Raw genomic sequence first — 24,872 nt, forward strand, 5'->3', positions numbered from 1 at the left:
GACAAACGCTGTGATTATGGTGGCTCAGAGGGCGATTACTCTATAGTGTGCTGCAAGTGTTCTGCAATTTGAAATATTCACACCCAGAGCAACGTTTTTATTTATTTATTCTAAATACATGGCTCTGGTCATGCCCATATTGATCAGGCCACACCTCGCCACACCCACCAAACGGGAGCAAACGTACCTCAAATGCTGTTGAAGAACGGTTCTCATCGTTTTGGGGAAACGTGTCGTTTCATTTCAAATCGTCACGCAACGTAGAAAACGTTGAAGCGAACTCTATGCACCTCAGCTGTGACATTGGGTTAGTTTTTCTTACCCCTTTTATTTTGCGACCTCTAGCGCACGAGAAGAGAACGACAGGCAATACCTGGAGTCGCCTGTAGGTGGCAGCAAATACCGTGTTAATGTCAGTTAGGGGGCGGGATCAATGCTCTGATTGGGTCAACTCGAGTCCCTCAAAGCTGGCAAAACATAGCTGCTTAGTTACCTATCTTTACTAACTAGCCAGTTACAGGCTAACAGGGACATGGCTTAGCGTGCTTCGAGCTATTACATCGATAATCAGATATTTTTCTTACATACATCTCATTTACTTAAAAAAAAAAATGTATTCCTTGTAAACGTACTTGATTAATGCAAACTCGTGCATTGGATTTATCGGGCTAATTCGAGCATTTCTTGAGAACACGGCTCATCTCAACCGGTGAAGCCAAGGTAGGTTTGTTATGTTTAGCTAGCGCTTTAGCTTGGTGGCTGGCTAATCAACAGTTCTCTTGGAAATGCATCGATGTAAGGACAATGATCTATTGGCTTGCATGATAAATTATATAAAAGCTTGTGTTTTAACGTCAGTTTGATCTAATTAGCTAGTAACAAATGGCAACTAGACGCTGCACTTATCTTTAGCTGCAAATGTTGGCGGCATTCAATGAAACTGAATGTGAGTGGGGGGAGATGCGGTTTGTGCCCGCTGTTAGCCTACAATTTGTCAGCCTTCGTAGCTTCGGCCGTTATTTCTTTACTCGTCATGGCAGCGTTATTAATTATGAACGTGGGAGTTTGTTAGTTGATGTAGCCAGAAAATATATTAAACTGCCGTCTTTGGCTTTTAAACGTAACGAAGTAACTAGCTCTGATCAAATTGATTAGTTATCGCACCACGATGAGCTTGCAGTTTGGGTGTTTTGTTCGGATGATTGCTTATCTCTAAACAGTGATTTCAATTGTTTGTTTCTTACGCGAGCTGCTGATCGACACATTCGTTTATCTTCCCCTAGCAGAACAGCGGCGACATGGTAGTTCCGGACAGCGCCGGTGAGGTCCAACCGGCAGGCAATGACTGTACCGGGGGTCTCATGAAGACGTCCCAGCAAAGCTACGAGGAGGAGCAGGAGCTAGCAGGGGTGGAGTTGGAGGAGGTACGTAAGCTCCAGGAGCTCATTCGAAGACTCGAGGTCCAGAATCAAACACTCCGCAACAGGGGAGACTCTACTAAGAATCTACATCTCAGAGGAGCGACCACCACAAACAGTAACCTCACAACCAGTACCAACATCAATGAGAGAATCTCTTCCAGCGAAGAGGTTACCAACACCAACTCCCCTCTCAGGTTGGGGAGTAGTGGAAGCTGTGGAACGGAACTAGGCAGCAGCAGTGACTTGGAGCTGTCCCCTCCTCAGGACAGTAGTAGCAGTGAGGATATGTCCCCTCTCCCTGCAGCTAACCGGATAGAGGATGCGGATGGTGGATTGTGTGCAGGCTTTCTGACCCTGCCGTGCGGGAATGGACCAGGACCGGCACCGACCCAGGGGCTAAGCACAACCCCAGAGAGTCCCTCTCTGGACAGTTATGAGTCTGAGACCCTGGCGGAGAGCGACTCAGGGGTGGACCCGTTGGCCCTGGATGAGGTTGATGTTCTGGACCTATGGGAGGACCTTGCAGAGGTGGATGACGAGGACAGCTGGTAGGTACCATGGGGATAAGAGCGAGACAAAGGAAGCATCTGAAATTCCAACCTATTTCCTATAAAGCTAATGCAGTACTTTAAACTGGGGCCTGCATAAGGCTCTGCTCAAAAGGAGTGCACTATATAGGGAATAGAGTGCCATTTCAGATTCAGTCAAATATCCTCTGCACACTGTTTGTAAGGACTCCTACCTTTTATTTTCTATGCTCCGATCATAAAGGGTCTTAGTCAGCTTCTTAGTCTACGGTCCCTTCCTCATCTGCTGTGTATCTGCAGATTCTGCTCTGTTCAGATGAAACTTATTCCCAGTAGACACTAGGACACATTCTGATCGCTGCAGATGAAGGAGAGGAACACATGTAGACCTTCACTAGTCTCCACCCCCACGTTGCCGTGGAGACATCTGTTTACCACTGTCTCCAGGGGTCGGGATGAGTTTGTGTTCACACTCAGGATGATGGAAGACCCTATAGCCAGATGAGTCATTATGTTACTGTTCTGTTGAACCTTTCACTCTCATAAGTATAGGGACTATGACTGCCACCTTTAGTCATACCAACATCCCAAATGGCACCCTATTCTCGTTATAGTGCACTACTTTTGACCAGGGCCCTAGTGCACTATGTAGGGAAAAATGTACTGTTTGGGACGTGGCCCTGGGTTGGAGGTGGGTCTCTGCTGTGGCAGTTGGCCTGGTTTCCGTGATACGCAACAACCAGAGGAAAACATGCAGAAAATACATGCAGATTTGATGCAGCTGAGCTAGCAGGCCTTTAGATGGAAATATCTGCGCGCTGCTTCTGCCTTGGAAATGCTCTGCTTTGTGGGCTGGATAAAATGGGCACTGACAGGCAGTGCCTCTGATCACTGAATCTATGTGACTGGGAGAGAGAAAAGAGGGGTTAGTGTGGAGAGAGAGGATGGGTAGTGACTGGGAGAGAGAAGAGTGGTTAGTGTGGAGAGAGAGAGGATGGGTAGTGACTGGGAGGGAGACTGAAATGGACAGAGAGAGGAAGTGGCTTGCTCTAGAGGGAGAGGGGCCACTGTTGTCGCTGGGCGAGGGGCAGCCAGCCAACGTGATTTACTCTGGGCACTATGTGTGCGCTCAGCAGCAGTAGTGATTTTCTCCTCTGACATGAATACCCAGAGAGGGAGGAGGCTTGAGCAAGAACTATTGCAGCACAGCTGGGCCTCTCAACGGCCGAGGAGACATGGGTCCTATTCACTAGGCACCCAACTGAATAAAATGGACTGAAACTTGTCCAATAAGAAAGGCGCTTGTTTTCCATTTTTTAATACACACGGCCTTTGGGCCCTAATACACACGGCCCTTTGGGCCCTAATACACACGGCCCTTTGGGCCCTAATACACACGGCCCTTTGGGCCCTAATACACACGGCCCTTTGGGCCCTAATACACACGGCCCTTTGGGCCCTAATACACACGGCCCTTTGGGCCCTAATACACACGGCCCTTTGGGCCCTAATACACACATTTAGTCTCTAATAAATAATGAAACATGTTCAATTTGGTTTAAATAATGCAAAAACAAAGTGTTGGAGTGTTCCTTGCTTTGAACATGAGAACATATGAAAGCTGGTGGTTCCTTTTAACATGAGTCTTCAATATTCCCAGGTAAGAAGTTTTAGGTTATAATTATTATAGGACTATTTCTCTCTATACCATTTGTATTTCATATACCTTTGACTATTGTGTGTTCTTATAGGCACTATTATATTGCCAGTCTAAGCTCGGGAGTTGATAGGCTTGAAGTCATAAACGGCGCTGTGCTTCAAGCATTGCGAAAAGCTGCTGGCAAATGCAGGAAAGTGCTGTTTGAATGAATGCTTACGAGCCTGCTGCTGCCTACCACCACTCAGTCAGACTGCTCTATCAAATCATAGACTTAATTCTAATATAATAACACACAGAAATACGAGCCTTAGGTCGATCATTTCGAAAACAAAACGTTTATTCTTTCAGTGAAATACGGAACCGTTCTGTATTTTATCTAACGGGTGGCATCCCTAAGTTTAAATATTGATGTTACATTGTACAACCTTCAATGTTCTGTCATAAGTAAAATTCTGGCAAATTAATTATGGTCTTTGTTAGGAAGAAATTGTCTTCACGCAGTTCACGACGAGCCAGGCGGCCCAAACTGCTGCATATACCCTGACTCTGCTTATACTGAACGCAAGAGAAGTGACACAATTTCAGGGCACCTTATTGATTATGTGCACTGCAGGACAAGCTAGTTAAACTAGTAATATCATCAACCATGTGTGGTTAACTAGTGATTAGGTTAAGATTGATTGTTTTTTTTATAAGATAAGTTTAATGTTAGCTAGCAACTTATGGCTCCTTGCTGCACTCGCGTAACAGGTGGTCAGCCTGCCAAGCAGTTTCCTCGTGGAGTGCAATATAATCGGCCATAATCGGCATCCAAAAATACAGATTACCGATTTGTTATGAAAACTTGAAATGGGCCCTATCTAATCGGTCGACCTCTAGCCCTAATACATACAGCCTTTGGGCCCTAATACACACAGCCATAGGTAGTCCAATAGCATGACTTGACTTATTGCTTCATACTTGGCAAAGTTCAAAAGAGTGTGTGTGAGACGAGCCAAGGCTGCAGCATTTTCCACAAAGGGAGAAGTGGAAACAAGGCATTAGTGGTCCTTTGTTTATCCCACATTATTATTATTGTTATTATTATTATTCTCCTACTGCTGTCTCAGTCGCTGCTCAGGGCTTCTCCTACTGCTGTCTCAGTCGCTGCTCAGGGCTTCTCCTACTGCTGTCTCAGTCGCTGCTCAGGGCTTCTACTACTGCTGTCTCAGTCGCTGCTCAGGGCTTCTACTACTGCTGTCTCAGTCACTGCTCAGGGCTTCTCCTACTGCTGTCTCAGTCGCTGCTCAGGGCTTCTACTACTGCTGTCTCAGTCGCTGCTCAGGGCTTCTCCTACTGCTGTCTCAGTCGCTGCTCAGGGCTTCTCCTACTGCTGTCTCAGTCGCTGCTCAGGGCTTCTCCTACTGCTGTCTCAGTCGCTGCTCAGGGCTTCTACTACTGCTGTCTCAGTCGCTGCTCAGGGCTTCTCCTACTGCTGTCTCAGTCGCTGCTCAGGGCTTCTCCTACTGCTGTCTCAGTCGCTGCTCAGGGCTTCTACTACTGCTGTCTCAGTCACTGCTCAGGGCTTCTCCTACTGCTGTCTCAGTCGCTGCTCAGGGCTTCTACTACTGCTGTCTCAGTCACTGCTCAGGGCTTCTACTACTGCTGGCTCAGTCGCTGCTCAGGGCTTCTCCTACTGCTGTCTCAGTCGCTGCTCAGGGCTTCTACTACTGCTGTCTCAGTCGCTGCTCAGGGCTTCTACTACTGCTGTCTCAGTCGCTGCTCAGGGCTTCTACTACTGCTGTCTCAGTCGCTGCTCAGGGCTTCTACTACTGCTGTCTCAGTCGCTGCTCAGGGCTTCTACTACTGCTGTCTCAGTCGCTGCTCAGGGCTTCTCCTACTGCTGTCTCAGTCGCTGCTCAGGGCTTCTACTACTGCTGGCTCAGTCGCTGCTCAGGGCTTCTACTACTGCTGTCTCAGTCGCTGCTCAGGGCTTCTACTACTGCTGTCTCAGTCGCTGCTCAGGGCTTCTACTACTGCTGTCTCAGTCACTGCTCAGGGCTTCTCCTACTGCTGTCTCAGTCGCTGCTCAGGGCTTCTACTACTGCTGGCTCAGTCGCTGCTCAGGGCTTCTACTACTGCTGTCTCAGTCGCTGCTCAGGGCTTCTACTACTGCTGTCTCAGTCGCTGCTCAGGGCTTCTCCTACTGCTGTCTCAGTCGCTGCTCAGGGCTTCTCCTACTGCTGTCTCAGTCGCTGCTCAGGGCTTCTACTACTGCTGTCTCAGTCGCTGCTCAGGGCTTCTCCTACTGCTGTCTCAGTTGCTGCTCAGGGCTTCTACTACTGCTGGCTCAGTCGCTGCTCAGGGCTTCTCCTACTGCTGTCTCAGTCGCTGCTCAGGGCTTCTCCTACTGCTGTCTCAGTCGCTGCTCAGGGCTTCTACTACTGCTGGCTCAGTCATGATTTGCATCATTCAAATGATCATCTCACTCTCTTCAAATGAATGTCAACCCTGTACTTCTGTTGCTGTCTAGTCTGGGTTCTTCTGTGGTGAAGGAGGAGCTTGGCTTGTTTACCAGAATCAAATTAACAGGATTGGATTACCTCCATATGTTTGTAATGGCAGACTGCTAATTCCAAGTGAGTCCATCTTCATTTAATTTCCCCTCTGTACACCACAATGTTCATCTGGACATGAGGCTTGTGTGTGTTTGCCAAGTTCAGGGTGTTTTTTTGTTTTTTTTAAAGTTTGAACTATTATGCGTTTGTTTTAGCTGTACCATTTCTGTACAGTGTTGTCCGATACAAACGGGCACCATATTGTATTCCTGGTAGCTACTTTAGCAGCTGATCTGTGGATTAACAACCCAAAGCAGCAAGGCCTTGTTCTCTCTACCACATCATTAACCAGTCTGTATGAGCCTCAGGTGATTATCACTACTACAACATTAAATAAATAATCTGCCCAGGCATGGACCCCTAAGCTGCTTTGGGCTGGTGGCTAGGGCTCAGGACTGAGTCGTAAGTGGCACCCTGTTCCCTTTATGATGCACTACTTTTGACCAGAACCCTATGGTTGTAGTGGATTACATAGTGAATAGGGTGCCATTTGGGCTAGAGGCTGGATGGCTGCTGCTGGGGCCTAAACTTCTTTGGGGGGGGCTTAGGGTGCATGTGATCCATCATGGACCTTCTGCCTTCTAAAAACATTTACTGAGAGGTATGGAGAATTCTGGGAATCTGTGGGGGCTGAGTCTAGAAGTAACCCGGATGTGCAAGGAACAAGCCAAGAAATGGGACACTAGCTAAGGTGAACAAAAGTGTCCAATGTCCATGCATGAGCGCTTTGTTTTGTGTGCAGATGATGGCGTACCTACCAGTATTTATATTTAGCTCTATGTATAAAAACAACAACAAATGGTCCATTTACCAAAAGATCTGCCCTTAGTCACTCAGCACTTCAACTGTAGCTCTGTGTATCAAATGATCTGCCCTTAGTCACTCAGCACTTCAACTGTAGCTCTGTGTATCAAATGATCTGCCCTTTGTCACTCAGCACTTCAACTGTAGCTCTGTGTATCAAATGATCTGCCCTTAGTCACTCAGCACTTCAACTGTAGCTCTGTGTATCAAATGATCTGCCCTTAGTCACTCAGCACTTCAACTGTAGCTCTGTGTATCAAATGATCTGCCCTTAGTCACTCAGCACTTCAACTGTAGCTCTGTGTATCAAATGATCTGCCCTTAGTCACTCAGCACTTCAACTGTAGCTCTGTGTATCAAATGATCTGCCCTTAGTCACTCAGCACTTCAACTGTAGCTCTGTGTATCAAATGATCTGACTGTTAAACAACTGGCCTAGGTAACTAGGCCTACTACTTAGCATCGGCCACCGCTGGTCAGCTCTCCAATTACTAGAACGAAACTGTTCCAGGATCAGGTTCTGACTTTAGAGACCTGACTGCTGAAACATCTGTAGTGAGGGACCTGACTGACTACTGAAACATCTGTAGTGAGGGACCTGACTGACTGCTGAAACATCTGTAGTGAGGGACCTGACTGACTGCTGAAACATCTGTAGTGAGGGACCTGACTGACTGCTGAAACATCTGTAGTGAGGGACCTGACTGACTGCTGAAACATCTGTAGTGAGGGACCTGACTGACTGCTGAAACATCTGTAGTGAGGGACCTGACTGACTGCTGAAACATCTGTGGTGAGGGACCTGACTGACTGCTGAAACATCTGTAGTGAGGGACCTGACTGACTGCTGAAACATCTGTGGTGAGGGACCTGACTGACTGCTGAAACATCTGTGGTGAGGGACCTGACTGACTGCTGAAACATCTGTGGTGAGGGACCTGACTGACTGCTGAAACATCTGTGGTGAGGGACCTGACTGACTGCTGAAACATCTGTGGTGAGGGACCTGACTGACTGCTGAAACATCTGAAGTGAGGGACATGACTGACTGCTGAAACATCTGTGGTGAGGGACCTGACTGACTGCTGAAACATCTGTGGTGAGGGACCTGACTGACTGCTGAAACATCTGTGGTGAGGGACCTGACTGACTGCTGAAACATCTGTAGTGAGGGACCTGACTGACTGCTGAAACATCTGTAGTGAGGGACCTGACTGACTGCTGAAACATCTGTAGTGAGGGACCTGACTGACTGCTGAAACATCTGTAGTGAGGGACCTGACTGACTGCTGAAACATCTGTAGTGAGGGACCTGACTGACTGCTGAAACATCTGTGGTGAGGGACCTGACTGACTGCTGAAACATCTGTGGTGAGGGACCTGACTGACTGCTGAAACATCTGTGGTGAGGGACCTGACTGACTGCTGAAACATCTGTGGTGAGGGACCTGACTGACTGCTGAAACATCTGTGGTGAGGGACCTGACTGACTGCTGAAACATCTGAGGTGAGGGACATGACTGACTGCTGAAACATCTGTGGTGAGGGACCTGACTGACTGCTGAAACATCTGTGGTGAGGGACCTGACTGACTGCTGAAACATCTGTAGTGAGGGACCTGACTGACTGCTGAAACATCTGTAGTGAGGGACCTGACTGACTGCTGAAACATCTGTAGTGAGGGACCTGACTGACTGCTGAAACATCTGTAGTGAGGGACCTGACTGACTGCTGAAACATCTGTAGTGAGGGACCTGACTGACTGCTGAAACATCTGTGGTGAGGGACCTGACTGACTGCTGAAACATCTGTGGTGAGGGACCTGACTGACTGCTGAAACATCTGTGGTGAGGGACCTGACTGACTGCTGAAACATCTGTGGTGAGGGACCTGACTGACTGCTGAAACATCTGAAGTGAGGGACATGACTGACTGCTGAAACATCTGTGGTGAGGGACCTGACTGACTGCTGAAACATCTGTGGTGAGGGACCTGACCGACTGCTGAAACATCTGTAGTGAGGGACCTTACTACTGTCTTCATTGTTGCTGGTCCCAGTGGGATAGAGGGCTTGTCTTTTGTGTTTGTCCAATGGGAAGATTAGCCCAAGTTGATTACTCAAAAACCAGTTAGCACAGCCAGGCCTATTTTGTGTGTGTTTTGTGGCTCAAAGCATTCCCCCATGTGACCCGGATCAAACGTCCTAACGAACTTGGCAGTTTGCGCTGCACTTTTTTCAAGGAGAGGGACTTAAACACTCACTTCTACTTGGCTTTACTTCACATGTACTCAAACAGTTAAAGCAATGCAAGACGATCAGGCCCAGCGCTGATGTTCAAGACGATCAGGCCCAGCGCTGATGTTCAAGACGATCAGGCCCAGCGCTGGTGTTCAAGACGATCAGGCCCAGCGCTGGTGTTCAAGACGATCAGGCCCAGCGCTGATGTTCAAGACGATCAGGCCCAGCGCTGGTGTTCAAGACGATCAGGCCCAGCGCTGGTGTTCAAGACGATCAGGCCCAGCGCTGGTGTTCAAGACGATCAGGCCCAGCGCTGGTGTTCAAGACGATCAGGCCCAGCGCTGGTGTTCAAGACGATCAGGCCCAGCGCTGATGTTCAAGACGATCAGGCCCAGCGCTAATGTTCAAGACGATCAGGCCCAGCGCTGATGTTCAAGACGATCAGGCCCAGCGCTGATGTTCAAGACGATCAGGCCCAGCGCTGATGTTCAAGATGATCAGGCCCAGCGCTGATGTTCAAGACGATCAGGCCCAGCGCTGATGTTCAAGACGATCAGGCCCAGCGCTGATGTTCAAGACGATCAGGCCCAGCGCTGATGTTCAAGACGATCAGGCCCAGCGCTGGTGTTCAAGACGATCAGGCCCAGCGCTAATGTTCAAGACGATCAGGCCCAGCGCTGATGTTCAAGACGATCAGGCCCAGCGCTGATGTTCAAGACGATCAGGCCCAGCGCTGATGTTCAAGACGATCAGGCCCAGCGCTGATGTTCAAGACGATCAGGCCCAGCGCTGATGTTCAAGACGATCAGGCCCAGCGCTGATGTTCAAGACGATCAGGCCCAGCGCTGATGTTCAAGACGATCAGGCCCAGCGCTGATGTTCAAGACGATCAGGCCCAGCGCTAATGTTCAAGACGATCAGGCCCAGCGCTGATGTTCAAGACGATCAGGCCCAGCGCTGGTGTCAGTTGAGATCATCACCTTATTGTGTAGTAGACTAGGCACATTGTCTACAGTAGGCTAGACGTGCTGTAGATGTGCCTATTTCAGACAACTCATGCAGTAGAAGGTAATGCATAGTGATTGCTGGGAGAGGACAGTACAGTAGAGCCCTCATTAGGAGATGGGGTCATACACAGGCCACAGTGCTGCTGATATTGCTACTGTGGAAGGAAGAGGTAACACTGCCAGGTGTGGGCTGAGCACAAACCGCACGGCTGTGGACTGTGGTTATTGCCCGGGAATCCGGGATAGGCTAGAATGGGTTGATGGAGTGGTGACCTTCTAGGATTGGATAAAAGGATGGTTTAGCCTTATGGCAATGCCTTATGTATGTAACAAAGTGGAGTGTTGAAACAAGTGGAGTCTATTTCTAGTATTAGGTGATTAGTGGTATGAAGGATAACGAGTTTGTGTGTGGTTGTTCCACCAATGCGTAAGACTAGAAGACAGGCCTCCTGCAAACATTCCCACATAGTACAAGTTATTAAATGCGTAACTCGCAAGCCAGAGAACCATTAATGCGGTTTTCTTATCCCACTGTTCTGCTGTTCGCTTGACTGCAGTCTGGATGAACTGGCTTTGAGGCTTTGCAAAATGTAAATTGCCTCTTTTTCTCTTTCTGTCCCTCCCTCTTGCTCTCTCGCTCTCTCCATCCACCACCTCCTTTCTCATCCTCTTCCTTTCATTGCTGCCTGCCTCATTATCCACCACATCTCTCTCCTTTCTCTCGGCCTGATCTCCTTTCTCCTCCCCACCCTCTCTCTATCTATCGCTTTTATATATATATACAAATATATATATATTCTCTCCTTCATCTCTCTGCAGGTTGTATGTCTCCCCTAAGAAGCAGGTAGTTGCTGAGCCCAGACCTGAGTCTCCTCTGAAGTGGTGTCGGAAGGTTCTGGACCACCCCAGCCCAGAGACGGAGGTGGCCTGTCGGACCCTGCTCAACCGTCTCGACCAGAGTACACACCTACCTAGTAACCTTGATAATAACCTTATAATGATCAAATACCAACTCTAAAGTAACTATACTATAGTAACCACAGTCACCTTATACTAACCATGTAATAACCATATAGTAATCCTATAATAACCATATACAACCTTTTGATAACCTTACATTAACATTATAACAACCCTGTAGGAACCCTTCTACAATAACATTGCTTCCTCCTTGTGCCCAGTAACCCTATACCAACAGTACCGTTGCAAAGTAACGCTCCTGTCCAACACCCAATAACCTCATAACAAGCAATAAACAAATAAAACAAGATGAGTTTACCACTGACCAACAGTGAATGCAGTCATAACACATTACCTGAGGCAATAACCAGTACAGCCTCCTATCCAATAACATATAATGTTTTGACTATAACTATTGTTCCCTGAAGGAGGTAAACAAGTTACAACATACTATTGGGAGTCTCACTCCAGCGACTTCAGTTGAAGGATCTACAAACACGCCTGACATGGCCAATGAAATCTGCGCCCCTCTGGAAGCCCCCTGTTCCACAGGTTATAAGCGTGAGGCTTGGATTCAGTCCTTGATTTATATACCGCTGTTCACTGAGCCCAGGAACAGGCAGTGTGAGGCCAAACGGTTGTATCTCGTTTCCCGTCCTTCAGGGAACAGTAGTTATAGTCATAACGTTATGTTCCCTTTGTCGGTCATCTTTGGTACAACATACTATGGGAAAATATAATCACACCCCAACGTTATGGCGAGATCACAAGACAATTTTCTGGTGATAATGACTTAACAAAAGTTTTGTCAATCATGAGAAATTCTATAAATAGGAGTGGACATATTGATTGATTGAAATCAGCTTTTATTGCTGGGGGTTTGATACGGCCCAGGCCTATACACTAGCACACGGATACTTAAAGCAGATGTGCTCTTATTAAAGGTCATTGTAGAGTCTTAGTGCCTCGGAGGCAGTATGACACTACTGTCAACCGATCATCAATATGTCCACACCTACTGTATGTATAGAGTTTCTCTCAATCTCCACAAAACAACTTGTCGTGATTATGAGAAAATGTATGATCTTGGCATAACGAGGGAATGTTTTTATTCACGCGTCTTCTCTGGACCTAATTTTTGTGAGTGCAGATTTACAGTGAAAATGGCTTCTAGCCCAACCAGGTCAAAAAGGTCGGACCCCATATTACCGCCGCAACATTTGAATCTTCCTATAGCGGATCGCCGGGACCGCATTTAACGTTCATAAACCATGTCCTGGGCCATTCTAAAAGTACTTGCGTGCAGTTAACTATTTGTTTACACTTCGTTCAGCCATGTTACCTCGTTAGCTAGCTAACAACCTGGTTACTTTGCTAGTACATGTTACCTCGTTAGCTAGCTAACAACCTGGTTACTTTGCTAGTACATGTTAGCTAGCTAACAACCTGGTTACTTTGCTAGTACATGTTACCTCGTGAGCTAGCTAACAACCTGGTTACTTTGCTAGTACATGTTACCTCGTTAGCTAGCTAACAACCTGGTTACTTTGCTAGTACATGTTACCTCGTTAGCTAGCTAACAACCTGGTTACTTTGCTAGTACATGTTACCTCGTTAGCTAGCTAACAACCTGGTTACTTTGCTAGTACATGTTACCTCGTTAGCTAGCTAACAACCTGGTTACTTTGCTAGTACATGTTACCTCGTTAGCTAGCTAACAACCTGGTTACTTTGCTAGTATACGCAAACATCTGGGGGAAAGGGGATCAATAGCAATGAAGAAACCTGAAGGTTTTTAGAGACAGTGTACAATTGTCAATGTAATGCATCTCAATAGGAAAATGATGATTTTACACAATGTAGAAACCTAATAATCTACAAAAATGACTTTGTAATTTCAATGACATGAATTCCTATGGACATGTTTTGCTTTTATAATAAACTGTCTTAAGTGTTACATGTTATTGTCTAATGCACATGTGCTTCAAAAGTAGCTAGATTCTATATAGGCCCCATTTTTATATGCTGCTTCTCAATCCCCCAAAAAATGTTATCTGGTGCTCCTAATGTAGAGAATCCCGGCAACTCCGCCACCACCAGTAGTTTACCAGTGTTAGATCCAGCAGCACACCCCCATTCATTATTTATTTATCCGGTGTGCGTCTGGTACTTCTTGCAGCTACTGAACAACCAAGCCATTCACACCTGACCAGGGCCTGGCTCAATGACCACGTGATGTCACGGTGTAGAGGCTGGCTGTTGGGTTGGATTACCTTGCCCTGTGACGGATAGCTGTGTTCTGGTGCAAATACCTCTGTCAGGCCATGAAACTACCCACTTTTTGTAGTGAAATGGTGACAAGCACACCACCGTGCTGCTCATTGTGTGGTACAGGAGAATACAGAATTGACTTCATTGTAGAAAAGATCAAAGAGAACTCCTGCGCTCAATGTATTACATCAGCTACCCACTGGCACAGGCAGCTGGCAAATATAGGAAATCATTCACTAGGCTATAACCTACCCCATAGATATGAGTTATGTTATATAAGTGTGATATTGGAGAGTTTCACCCTGCCACACTTGATGTAGCCAATGGCAAACAATACTGCTTCCTGGAGGAAGTAAATAAATAAAAAAATATAGGAACCAGTTCCTTAGGAATAATGACCTACCATAGCCTCGTTGCTACCTCTAGATCACCCTTCTAGGCTACGAGAACAATTTCACCCTCCCAAACTTGTGTTTTGGCCCATTGGCTCCAGCAATGAGTCGGAATGAAGGTAGTGGCCAACAATGACGCTGTGTGAAGTTGGTAAATAATATAGACACCATTGTTAGCTCTTCGTAAGTATTGCTATAGGACAATACATTCTAAATCTCTTTCTGTGTAGGTACAGACAGGGTCCTTAAGCTCTTGGAAACATCATCTGTCCTACCAAATACAAAATCAATGCCTTTAGTTTCGACTCGCTCTTTTGCAACAGTTTTTAAAAATGAACCAGCCACGGCCGACCATTTTGAAACAATGATGAAAGTTGTCATTTCTCTTTTGATCAGGAATTATTTTAAAAGTTTTTGTACACTTCAGAATCGGTACCTAAAGAACTGTTAAAGGAATCCTGAGCGCACACTTCCACCCGACTGTGTTTTATTGGTCTACAAGGTCACGATACAGGTTGCCTTTTAAACGGTGCCCTGACTCCTGTTTATGTAACTGTGTGTGTCCTCTCCTGTCTTCTCCTGTGTGCCTTTTAGCGTCTCGCTGGAGGAACATCTACAGCAGCTCTGGTCAGACGGGGGAGGCTGGCTCCTCTGGCTCTGGCCTCCTCTCTCCTGGGTACCACAACAAATCCACTAACAAAATCCTACTAACCAGTGGTGGCTCAGGTACGCATGATATTAATACACCACGTGCTGCTTTACTTTCAGCTGCTCTCTCTCTCTCCAGTGTGTTTAACAGTGTTGGTGGAACTCAAGATTAAAGTAGTATCAGATTAAAAATGACTTAAGTTCTTAGACTACCCTCCCGAGTGGCACAGCGGTCTAAGGCACTGCAGCACTTGAGGCGTCACTACAGATCCGGGTTCAATAGCAGCCGACCTCAACTGGGACCTACCTCCGGGTAGGGAAGGGTTTGGCCGGCCAGGGATGTCCTTGTCCCATTGCGCTCTAGCGACTCCTGTGGCGGGACGGGTGCATGAACGCTGACACGGTCGCCAGTTGTACTGTGTTTCCTCCGACACATTGGTGTGGCTGGCTTCCGGGTTAAGTGAGCAGTGTGTAAAGAAGCAGCGCGGCTTGGCGAGGTCGTGTTGCGGAGGATGCACGGCTCTCGACCTTCATCTCTCCCGAGTTCGTACGAGAGTTGCAGCGACGGGACAAGACTGTAACTACCAATTGGATACCATGAAATTGGGGAGAAAGGGGGTCAAAAAAATAATATTAGTACCCGTCAAAAGTTTGGACACCTACTCATTCAAGGGTTTTTCTTTAATTTTACTATTTTCTACATTGTAGAATAATAGTGAAGACATCCAAACTATGAAATAACACATGGAATCATGTAGTAACCAAAAAAGTGTTAAACAAATCAATGTATTTTAGATTCTTCAAAGTAGCCACCCTTTGCATTGATGACAGCTTTGCACACTCTTTGCATTCTCTCAACCAGCTTCATGTGGAATGCTTTTCTAGCAGTCTTGAAGGAGTTCCCACATGCTGAGCACTTGTCGGCTGCTTTTCCTTCACTCTGCGGTGATTGTGGAGGCCAGGTCATTTGATGCAGCACTCCATCACTCTCCTTCTTGGCAAAATAGCCCTTACACAGCCTGGAGGTGTGTTGGGTCATTGTCCTGTGGAAAAACAAATGATAGTCCCACTAAGCGCAAACCAGATGGGATGGTGTATCGCTGCAGAATGCTGTGGTAGCCATGCTGGTTAAGTGTACCTTGAATTCTAAATAAATCACTGACAGTGTCACCAGCAAAGCACCATCACACCTCCTCCTCCATGCTTCACAGTGGGAACCACACATGCGGAGAACATCCATTCACCTACTCTGCGTCTCAGAAAGACACGGCGGTTGGAACCAAAAATCTCAAATTTGGACTCATCAGAACATAGGACAGATTGTGTGTGTTTTCTTGGCCCACGCAAGTCTTTGTGAGATGCAGAGTAGGTGAATGGATGATCTCTGCGTGTGTGGTTCCCACTGTGAAGGATGGAAGAGGTGTGGGGGTGCTTTGCTGGTAACACTGTCTGTGACTTATTTAGAACACTTAACCAGCATGGCTACCACAGCATTCTGCAGCGATACACCATCCCATCTGGTTTGCGCTTAGTGGGACTATGATTCAAAACACACGTCCAGGCTGTGTAAGGGCTATTTGACCAAGAAGGAGAGTGATGTAGTGCTGCATCAGATGACCTGGCCTCCACAATCACCCGACCTCAACCCAGTTGAGATGGTCTGGGATGAGTTGGACCGTGAAGGGAAAGCAGCCAACAAGTGCTCAGCATATGTGGGAACTCCTTCAAGGCTGTTGGAAAAGCATTCCAGGTGAAGCTGGTTGAGAGAATGCCAAGTGTGCAAAGCTGTCTTCAAGGTAAAGGTTGGCTACTTTAAAGAATCTAAAATATATATTTTGATATGTTTAAGACACACCCAAGCGATTTTGGAACTTTTCATGTTGAAACACAATATTCCATGTATAAATCTGGACACCTGGACCAGCTTTTGAGATGTTCCTTTTGTTAAGTAAATCAGGTGATGAATGACTGGAGTAGTACTTTAAAGTAACAGGTTTGTAACAAGTGTTTTGTTTTAAATGTTTGTTTTATAATGTTTGCTGTTTTTTCTGGAAAGTTTTCAAAGGGTTGTTCTCCTCAACTCCACGTAAAGGGTCAAAGGTTGGATCTATTGTGTATATTGGCCTTCTACAGCAACGATGCTGAATGGTATCTTATGTTATGCATTGATGATAATTTCACAACTATTGGCATTTACAGGCATGTTTTGCAGAGTGGTGTGGATATCAAATACTTTGGCCCTTAGCGATACTGGGAAAACAAACGTTTTATCTTCTCACGGTGTGGGTGGCGCTATGTAAACCAACACAATGCTTATGTTATCATGAACACAGACTGTAAATAACACTCTTTGCATGAAGTATGTAAATGCTTTGCTTGCTGGTGACCCCTCCTAATCCCATCTGTTATATAACCAAACACCCTGGATTATGTTGCCTCTTTTTCAGTTTGAATGAAGTGTGTGTTTCAGTTTGAATGAAGGGTGGGTGGTTGTGTGTGTCAGACGATGGCCTTGCTGATGCCTAGTAGAAACATCATGCTTCTAGCTGTCCTCAGCGCTGTCTATACTAATACAGTAGGACAGACAGGGAAGTCAGGATTTCTAAATATCTCTTCTCATAATGCAGGCCTGGTCCAGAAACAATTTCCTAGCTCTATAGTGTTCTCAGGTCTCCATACACAGAGATTATTACTGGACCAGTCTCTGATTAGACTAATAAATAAAATTGACTACTGAATGGATTATGTATAGTTGCATGTCCTTGGTTTTCAGGTGGTATTATAGTCCTTATTTTTATCCCTCAAGGGGCTGTTGTGGATTATATCTAAATCATGGTGTTACTGTTTTTCCAGGCTACATGAGTATGTACTCTGCTCTGAGTTCCCAGTCTTCTGTAGACAGTGAGCTGAGTACCTCAGATGACTCCATCACCATGGGTTACAAGCTACAGGACCTCACTGACGTCCAGATCATGGCCCGCCTACAGGAAGAGAGTGAGTGGTGTTGTGTAGAATAAGGACTGGTGATAATGTATTTCCGGAAGAGGGTGAATGGTGTGTAGAATACTGGTAAAAGTCTCTAAAGGGTTACATTGTGCTTGTCAATATGCCACAGATAACTGATAAAGAAGAAGACTGTGAATATGCTCACTCTGTGGTAGTGTGTGTGCTTAGGGCAGGACTGTGTTTGTAATGTGTGGGTGTGAATGTCTTTCAAAGTTATTGTCCATGTAGATACTAACTACACACGCCCGTAGACGCTTGTTCTTTATTGTGTATGTCTGTGACAGCGTCCAGGCTCTGTAACGCTCTCCCCTCTCAGGTCTGAGACAGGACTATGCCTCCAGCTCTGCCTCAGTGTCTCGTCGTAGTTCCTCTGCCTCTCTCCAGTCTCTACGTCGGGGTGGGACCTACAGCGACCAGGAGTTTGATACCTACAGCTTGGAGGATGAGGAGGATGAGTTTTGCTCTCTGCCCCAGCGACGCCTCCGCTACTCCCCCTCTCCCCTGGGCTCGCCCCGCTGCCTCTCCCCCTCACCAGGCTCCCAGGGCCAGGCAGAGTACAGCAGGCTGGGGGCCCCCCGGCAACGCGCTCCACGTCGATCGCTACAGGGACCCGGGCCCGAGCTGCTAAAGTTCGCCAAGACCGAGGGTAGGTAGAGACCGGAGAGGAGTGTTCATGCATCACACACTAACCCGAAAACATAGCAGTATCAGTACACAGTCAGAACTACATGGAATTGTCAGTCAGATGTACTCTGTATCATTTGAAGACATGACTTATACATCGATTAGTTCTATAGAACACTGTTTCAGTTCAGTCTTTCTCCAACTCAAACCGTGTGTGTGGTTCCAGAAGAGGTGAGGCACAGCATGCCTAACCTGGCCCCCCGCACCAGCCTGCGTTCCCTGGAGGCGGTCAGGAACAGCCGCAGCATGGAGGCTAACCTCCAGAGCTCTGGCAACCGCATATCTCACCTGCCCCACTCCCCTTCCTCAGGTAACCCTCACCTGGCCTGTATACCTGCCCCTTCCTCAGGTAACCCTCACCTGGCCTGTACACCTGCCCCTTCCTCAGGTAACCCTCACCTGGCCTGTACACCTGCCCCTTCCTCAGGTAACCCTCACCTGGCCTGTACACCTGCCCCTTCCTCAGGTAACCCTCACCTGGCCTGTAAACCTGCCCCACTCTCTCAAGTAGAACTTGATACTGCGTACCCTATCCTGAGAGACTCAGAGGGAGCCTCTTACATGTCCCCTACTCCCCTCAGGTAACCCTTACTGGTACCTCGCCTGTCTCACAACTACCCCCCCCCCCCCCCCCCCACACCCTAAAATCACTAATATTCCTCTGGGTACAGGCAACTAGTCTACAACTCCTCCCTCATTACTGTCCCTCCCTCCCTGGTTATACACCTCAGTTCCACTAATATTCCTCTGGGTACAGGCAACTAGTCTACAACTCCTCCCTCATTACTGTCCCTCCCTCCCTGGTTATACACCTCAGTTCCACTAATATTCCTCTGGGTACAGGCAACTAGTCTACAACTCCTCCCTCATTACTGTCCCTCCCTCCCTGGTTATACACCTCAGTTCCACTAATATTCCTCTGGGTACAGGCAACTAGTCTACAACTCCTCCCTCATTACTGTCCCTCCCTCCCTGGTTATACACCTCAGTTCCACTAATATTCCTCTGGGTACAGGCAACTAGTCTACAACTCCTCCCTCATTACTGTCCCTCCCTCCCTGGTTATACACCTCAGTTCCACTAATATTCCTCTGGGTACAGGCAACTAGTCTACAACTCCTCCCTCATTACTGTCCCTCCCTCCCTGGTTATACACCTCAGTTCCACTAATATTCCTCTGGGTACAGGCATCTAGTCTACAACTATTTTCTGCCACAAATCCTGATGTCATGTATACAGAGAATGTGCTCTTCTCTCTCATTACCTGAATTGTACTGTCATCAGAGCATTGGCATATGAACATGAAATAAGTGAAGACCACATGTGTACTACTTTGCAGTGTAGATGGCACTCTACTAAACCCATCTCATCATGCCCATCACCCCCTCCCCAGGTATGTCATCTAGTCGGATGCGAGGCAGTGGCCAGTCCCCTCTGTCCATGCGGGTCCCTGTCAAAGCCATGGGCTCCATGCCAGGGGCCCGCCAGCCCTCCAGGGTCCTGCCTGTAGTCCAGAGTGGACCCAATGGAGGGGTACGGAGGGTCCAGTCCCCAGGGCCTGCCAATGGGGGAGCCTACCCAGCTGGGAGAGCCTCTACTGGGGGTGGGAGGCAAGCAGCAGCCCCATCCTCCAGGGGAAGACTGGCCCAGACACCTAGAAGGTGATTGATTATTTAGAAATACACATTCAGCATTAGGACTTGGGATGATTACTTTTATAAAGTGAGTTGATAGGAGTGTGATTTTTCAGTACAGTCACTCCGTTGGTTAAACGTGATTACTCCTTATCAGTGGTGGCCACAAACCTTTAGAATGGCACTCTTACAGCTATCAAGACTCATGTCATTGTTGTCTTTGTTTGTTAGGTCTATGGGGATGACTAGAACAAATGGCCCAATCTCAAATGAGTCGTGGAGAGACGGCTGTTACTGAGGCAACAAGGAAACTTCCTCCACCTCTCCTGTACCTCACATTTTAGTATAAACAACACCAACATTGCGTACTGACTCTGAACATACCCCTGTGGGCAACACCAGCTTACTTGCCTCTGAACATACCTCTGTAGGCTGGACCACTGTAGATGAACAGACCTTCCTTGGCATGAAGAACCCTCTCACACCACGGATATACTGGAGAGAGACCGGATAGAAAGTGACTGAGCGCACAAACACACCGTTCTTTCGCTCTAGGGATCTAGACAAAGCTTCCACAAAATATGTTGTTTTTAACTAGTCAATTCCAGTCTATATTTTATGATAGTTGTTGAGAGAAGACTACGGGTTGTTTTTGATGTATGTTCTGTGGATGTACAGAACGGTTGTTGTTGAATACTTTGGGTGGACTGTTCTATTGTGTGTGAAGTTGAACTCCTAACTGATATGAAGGTGATCTCCTCTTGGGTGTTGCATGATGTTTCTGTTTAGTTTTCTTTCCTCTGAGGACAAAGAAATTAGTTTGTTGCATAATAGCCTTATCAATAGTAAGTCTGTTCTTCCAGGGAACAAACCCCATGTTGATGCGTGTGGGAAGGTTTTCTGAATGTTTGTGAGTGATTGATTGGTTGTGATTCCTCCTATAAGTGTTGTCTATTTGTGTTTTGCCAAGTCTGACACAACGCATCATCTCTGGACCACACTGCCCTTCCATCAAGACCCCCTTAAGAAAATAAAACATGTTATTGTTGGGTTAAATTCTTTGTGCCAAGGTGCATTTGTGATGCTGCAGCACTGTTTCTAAAATCCAATAAAGTACTACTTGTAGTTGAGATACTGTATGCGTTGATTTACCACAGTTGTTTTTAACTGCATATCGGTAGGTTCATCTGTTTCGGTTTTTGCCTACCACTGTACTAATACAATGAACTGTTTTATGCACGAAGCAAAGGCCTTATGCCTTTTCTTAGACCACCAGCTATGCACCCTCATGCGGAGTGCCTCTGAAAACCAGGAACTGTAATGAAAACGAACAATAAAACCTACCCAGAACTTGAACGTTTACTTTGTTTCTCGTGCAGATGCTTTTCCTCTGTTCTACATGCATGGACCATAGAGCGATGTGCCTAGGCTGGAACACATGCTGCTATTTAAAAAATATATATATATTGTGATTAAAACTCAGAACCTATGAATAATCCAACTGTTATATCCTATTGAACAAGGCAATGTGTCTATTCCAACATGTGTAGCTGTCATAGTAGGGGACAACTTTATTAGGGAACATGAATGAGTGTATGCACATGATTAATTGTAACTTCAATGCACTACTGTCCTCCAATGTTGAACCCTGCCCGATAATCAAACACATATTAACTAACACACGTGCATATTCTTATTTCATCAACTGCTGTAACAATCCTGATCAGTAGGTAAGTAAATTATCTTTGTGTCAACTTGACAATATCGATGTGTACTCAAAGCTCTCGCCTGCGTGACGCAAACAGACAGGGATCGGCGCTAAACGAGGCCACGCATTGTCTGGCCCTCCCGCCCTCCGTTGCGAGCGAGCAACGTGATTGGCCCAGGCCCCGGAAAGAGTGCCCGGGGATCCAAATGTACAGGCCGCATTTATCTTAGTGTCGAAAAATAAACCCAAACAATAACAGACACAACCGAGAAAGGAAACATATCGACGATCCATTTGAAGGAGTCCATAATAAGGTAAAACACTTCGAAACGATTGAAATTGCATATCAAATATATGACTAGGGCCCAGTCGGCCGTTACGGGCCTTCTACAGCCCGTCGAAAAACAACATGGTTGATTATGCCGCATGCTCTAGTTAACATGCTAGGCTAGCTAGCTAATGTCCCTTTGCAATTACAAATGCATCGATAAATGTTTAGCTACTAGCAATGTTGTGAATGTACAGGACGATTGTATTTATTTTGTGGTATCGATCGCGTGTCATGGTGTTCATTTAGCACCAATCGTTGATGTATGGAGGTTTTATGGAGTTTTAAAACACGCTAGCTAACCAAAATGGCGGAATCGAGGCTAACTAGCTACGGTTGTTGTGGGCGCAACGGTTTATACATAAATATACCGTAATTAACAGCCACCAAGCACAATGACTTATTATTGTTATATACATCCCTTTCTTTGCAGTATTGCTCAACGTTGCGTTTGTGGAATTTCCCCCCAGATGTCGACATCTGCCGCAAAACGTCTGCACAAACCCGAACAAGTTTGCTTAGTTCGTTATTAGCTAGCGGGCTAGCCCGCTACAGATAGCCCTCTACGCCACCGCCACCCAATGAATGTGGATGTTTGCAAGTGTTAACACGAACATTTGGTAATCAGGTGGAATTAGTAACACTAACTAGTTGGTTCTGTTCATTTTTTTTGTTTTAAATAGCGAGTACTCGCTAGCATGCCCTACAGTTGCATAATCCAGGCAGCCATGAAATTGGGCAATGAATGGTGGGCGTGTGTGGGACAACTCAAATCATTGGATTTGAGAAGCAGGAAAAACAACCGTTATTTATCCGTTCTAGGTCTCTTTCGACCGTCGCATAATAGAAATATGACCGAATATCTCATTATTCAGTCATATTCCGTATGAGCTAGGACTGACTCAAATGGCATCAACAAGTGTTAACCAATCAACAGTTTCCACGGTAGCACCAATTAACTATGTGGTCATATTTTTCCAGACATTAATTTTGTCAAGGCAGACACAGCAATGCCAGTAGCTAGAATACTGCAGTTTCAGCATCCTTATCATAAAATAGCATACGCGGAGGATATCTACTGGATATGTGATGTCATCAGTTTTTCCCACACTTCCTCTTGTGTTCCCTGGATGAAAGATCAATGTTTTCAGTGGCATCTATCTCAGTTTGTTGTCCATTCTTTGCAGGGTTCTCTCTCCCAATGGAAGGAAGATACACCAGCAACACACTGTTCTTATTTTAGAGTGCATTGTCATCAAATGTGAAGGTAATACACACTGACAGTAATTAATATCCACGGCCTTTCTCTGAGTAGGAGTGCTCTAAGATCTGTCCATATAATATTATTCATTATGATCTAAAAGCCAAACTGATCCCAGTTCGGCACTCCTACTCTGATATATTTTGTGGATACCGGCCCTAATCATCTGACATTCCTGAATTCACATAGTGTGTAACGAGTATTGAACCTCTTGAAAGGATGTGTAGGCCTAACATGAATAATTTTATTTAAGCTTTTTTTAAGATCAAAGAGATGGACCACGGTGGAGGGATCCTGGAGCTACACACACAGGAGTTAAAGATGCCTCACACCATGATCATGCAAGACTTTGGTAGGTCAATATAGCCTTGTGATAATGTATACTTTGGGTTCATTAGCCTTCACTTGATAGCCCAATGCCTCATGCAAAGTTAGAGGCTGAACACACTACAGCAAAGTCTTGTGTAGCTGTACCTTTTTTTGGTGCTTTTCCACAAAGAGGAAAGACTGGAAATGCCTCAGGCCAAACCAGGGCTGCAGTGGAAAAACATTCCTGTAATAATCTTCCCCCTCTTACTGTTTCCCTGTGCAGTGGCAGGAATGAGGGGCCTGGCCCACATTGACGGGGATCACATTTTGGTGTCTGTGCCTGAGGGCATGCTCCTGTCTGACGTCATGACAGACGAAGGCATCCTGCTGGAGCACGGCCTGGAGGTGCAGGGCCTCGAGACGGAGGTGGAGGTGGAAGGCCTAGAGACGGAAGTTGAAGGCTTTGGAGCGGAGGTGGTGGAGCTAGAGACACAGATGGTTGAGGGCCTCGAGACGGAGGTGGTTGAAGGCCTGGAGGTCGAGGCTCTGGAGGCGGAGGCGGAGGTGGAAGTCGAGGGCCTTGAAGCAGAGGTAGAGGTCCTAGAGGAATATCTAGAGACTGAGGTGATTGAAGGCCCTGACATCGGACACGAACACTTGCTGGGTTCCGAAGTGGCCATTGAGGAGGCTATAGACTCTCACCATCACCATGTTCTAACCTCAGACCTCATCCAGGGCTCAGTCCACCACCACCACATGCCAGACCAGCTTTTTGTGGAGCACCAGGAGGAGGAGGAGGAGGACGGGTTGGAGGGCTTGGACCAGGAGGTGTTGGTGGGGGAGGAGGAGACAGTGATCCAGGCCCACGAGGAGCTGCCGGTGGACGTGGAGGCTGTCTCTCTGCACACTGATGAGGAGGACTACCTCATGATCTCCTGTGAGTCAACTACACCTAGAAACAGACTGAGGCTTGATTTCATTGAATTATTTGCTATGATCAGTAATATTAGAGCTGTCCCTTCTTTCGACCAATGGATTGGTAAATTTTTTAAACATGTATTTTTCCATATAGACACACCCTATGTGTTTTAATAAAATCATATATGTGCTTTGAGCTTGTCTGATGCTTAAAGTTTACGGTTTGATGCCTTAAGAGGGTGCCAGAGATCTAGATAAACAGAAGAAAAAAAACCTGTCCCAACTACCCCCCTCCAGCTCCTGCTGGCTTTCTGCCATTACTCTCCTGAAGTTTCCGGTAATAGGCTACACGAAGAGTCGCTAAACTTTCTCATGTGGAATGCCAATTTATCTTACCATTTCTACAGATCTACGTGACAGTTATGGTTTTCATATTCACATTTTCGTGAAAGTTTAATTGAATTAATAATAACGTCTTCATATCTCAATCAGTGTCAT

The 24,872-nt window shown here is 46.6% G+C and overlaps 2 protein-coding genes across 21 annotated transcripts in view; both read left to right on the plus strand.

The window, feature by feature from the left end:
• zgc:66447 (SLAIN motif-containing protein-like) lies at positions 1-21,212 on the plus strand. 17 transcript variants are annotated; one of them, XM_021561736.3, is made up of 9 exons: positions 1-720; positions 1,284-1,969; positions 11,075-11,229; positions 14,473-14,604; positions 17,380-17,520; positions 17,849-18,178; positions 18,383-18,526; positions 19,610-19,877; positions 20,082-21,212. In XM_021561736.3, the coding sequence occupies exons 2-9, from the start codon at positions 1,299-1,301 to the stop codon at positions 20,146-20,148; spliced, it is 1,908 nt and encodes a 635-aa protein (XP_021417411.3). In that variant the 5' UTR covers positions 1-720; positions 1,284-1,298; the 3' UTR covers positions 20,149-21,212. The 17 variants fall into 17 exon arrangements, with proteins under 17 accessions (XP_021417411.3, XP_021417413.3, XP_021417414.3 ...); XM_021561738.3 differs by having other exon boundaries at positions 4-720; positions 18,386-18,526; XM_021561739.3 differs by having other exon boundaries at positions 4-720; positions 11,075-11,214.
• Positions 21,213-21,647: 435 nt separating this feature from the next.
• LOC110489141 (zinc finger protein 711) overlaps positions 21,648-24,872 on the plus strand; it is a 26,924-nt gene continuing 23,699 nt past the window's right edge. For 2 of the 4 annotated variants that reach the window (XM_090198765.1, XM_036943333.2), the window contains exons 1-4: positions 21,648-21,872; positions 23,074-23,153; positions 23,401-23,499; positions 23,740-24,393. In XM_090198765.1, coding sequence (XP_090054891.1) covers positions 23,421-23,499; positions 23,740-24,393 — 733 coding nt within the window. In that variant the 5' untranslated portion in view covers positions 21,648-21,872; positions 23,074-23,153; positions 23,401-23,420. The remainder of the gene's footprint in view (positions 21,873-23,073; positions 23,154-23,400; positions 23,500-23,739; positions 24,394-24,872) is intronic. The other 2 variants (XM_090198766.1, XM_090198767.1) reach the window with 1 other exon arrangement.

The sequence above is a fragment of the Oncorhynchus mykiss genome, chromosome 14, assembly GCF_057628025.1.
Source record: "Oncorhynchus mykiss isolate SJ-2025 chromosome 14, ASM5762802v1, whole genome shotgun sequence".
In the NCBI taxonomy this organism is placed as follows: Eukaryota; Metazoa; Chordata; class Actinopteri; order Salmoniformes; family Salmonidae; genus Oncorhynchus; species Oncorhynchus mykiss.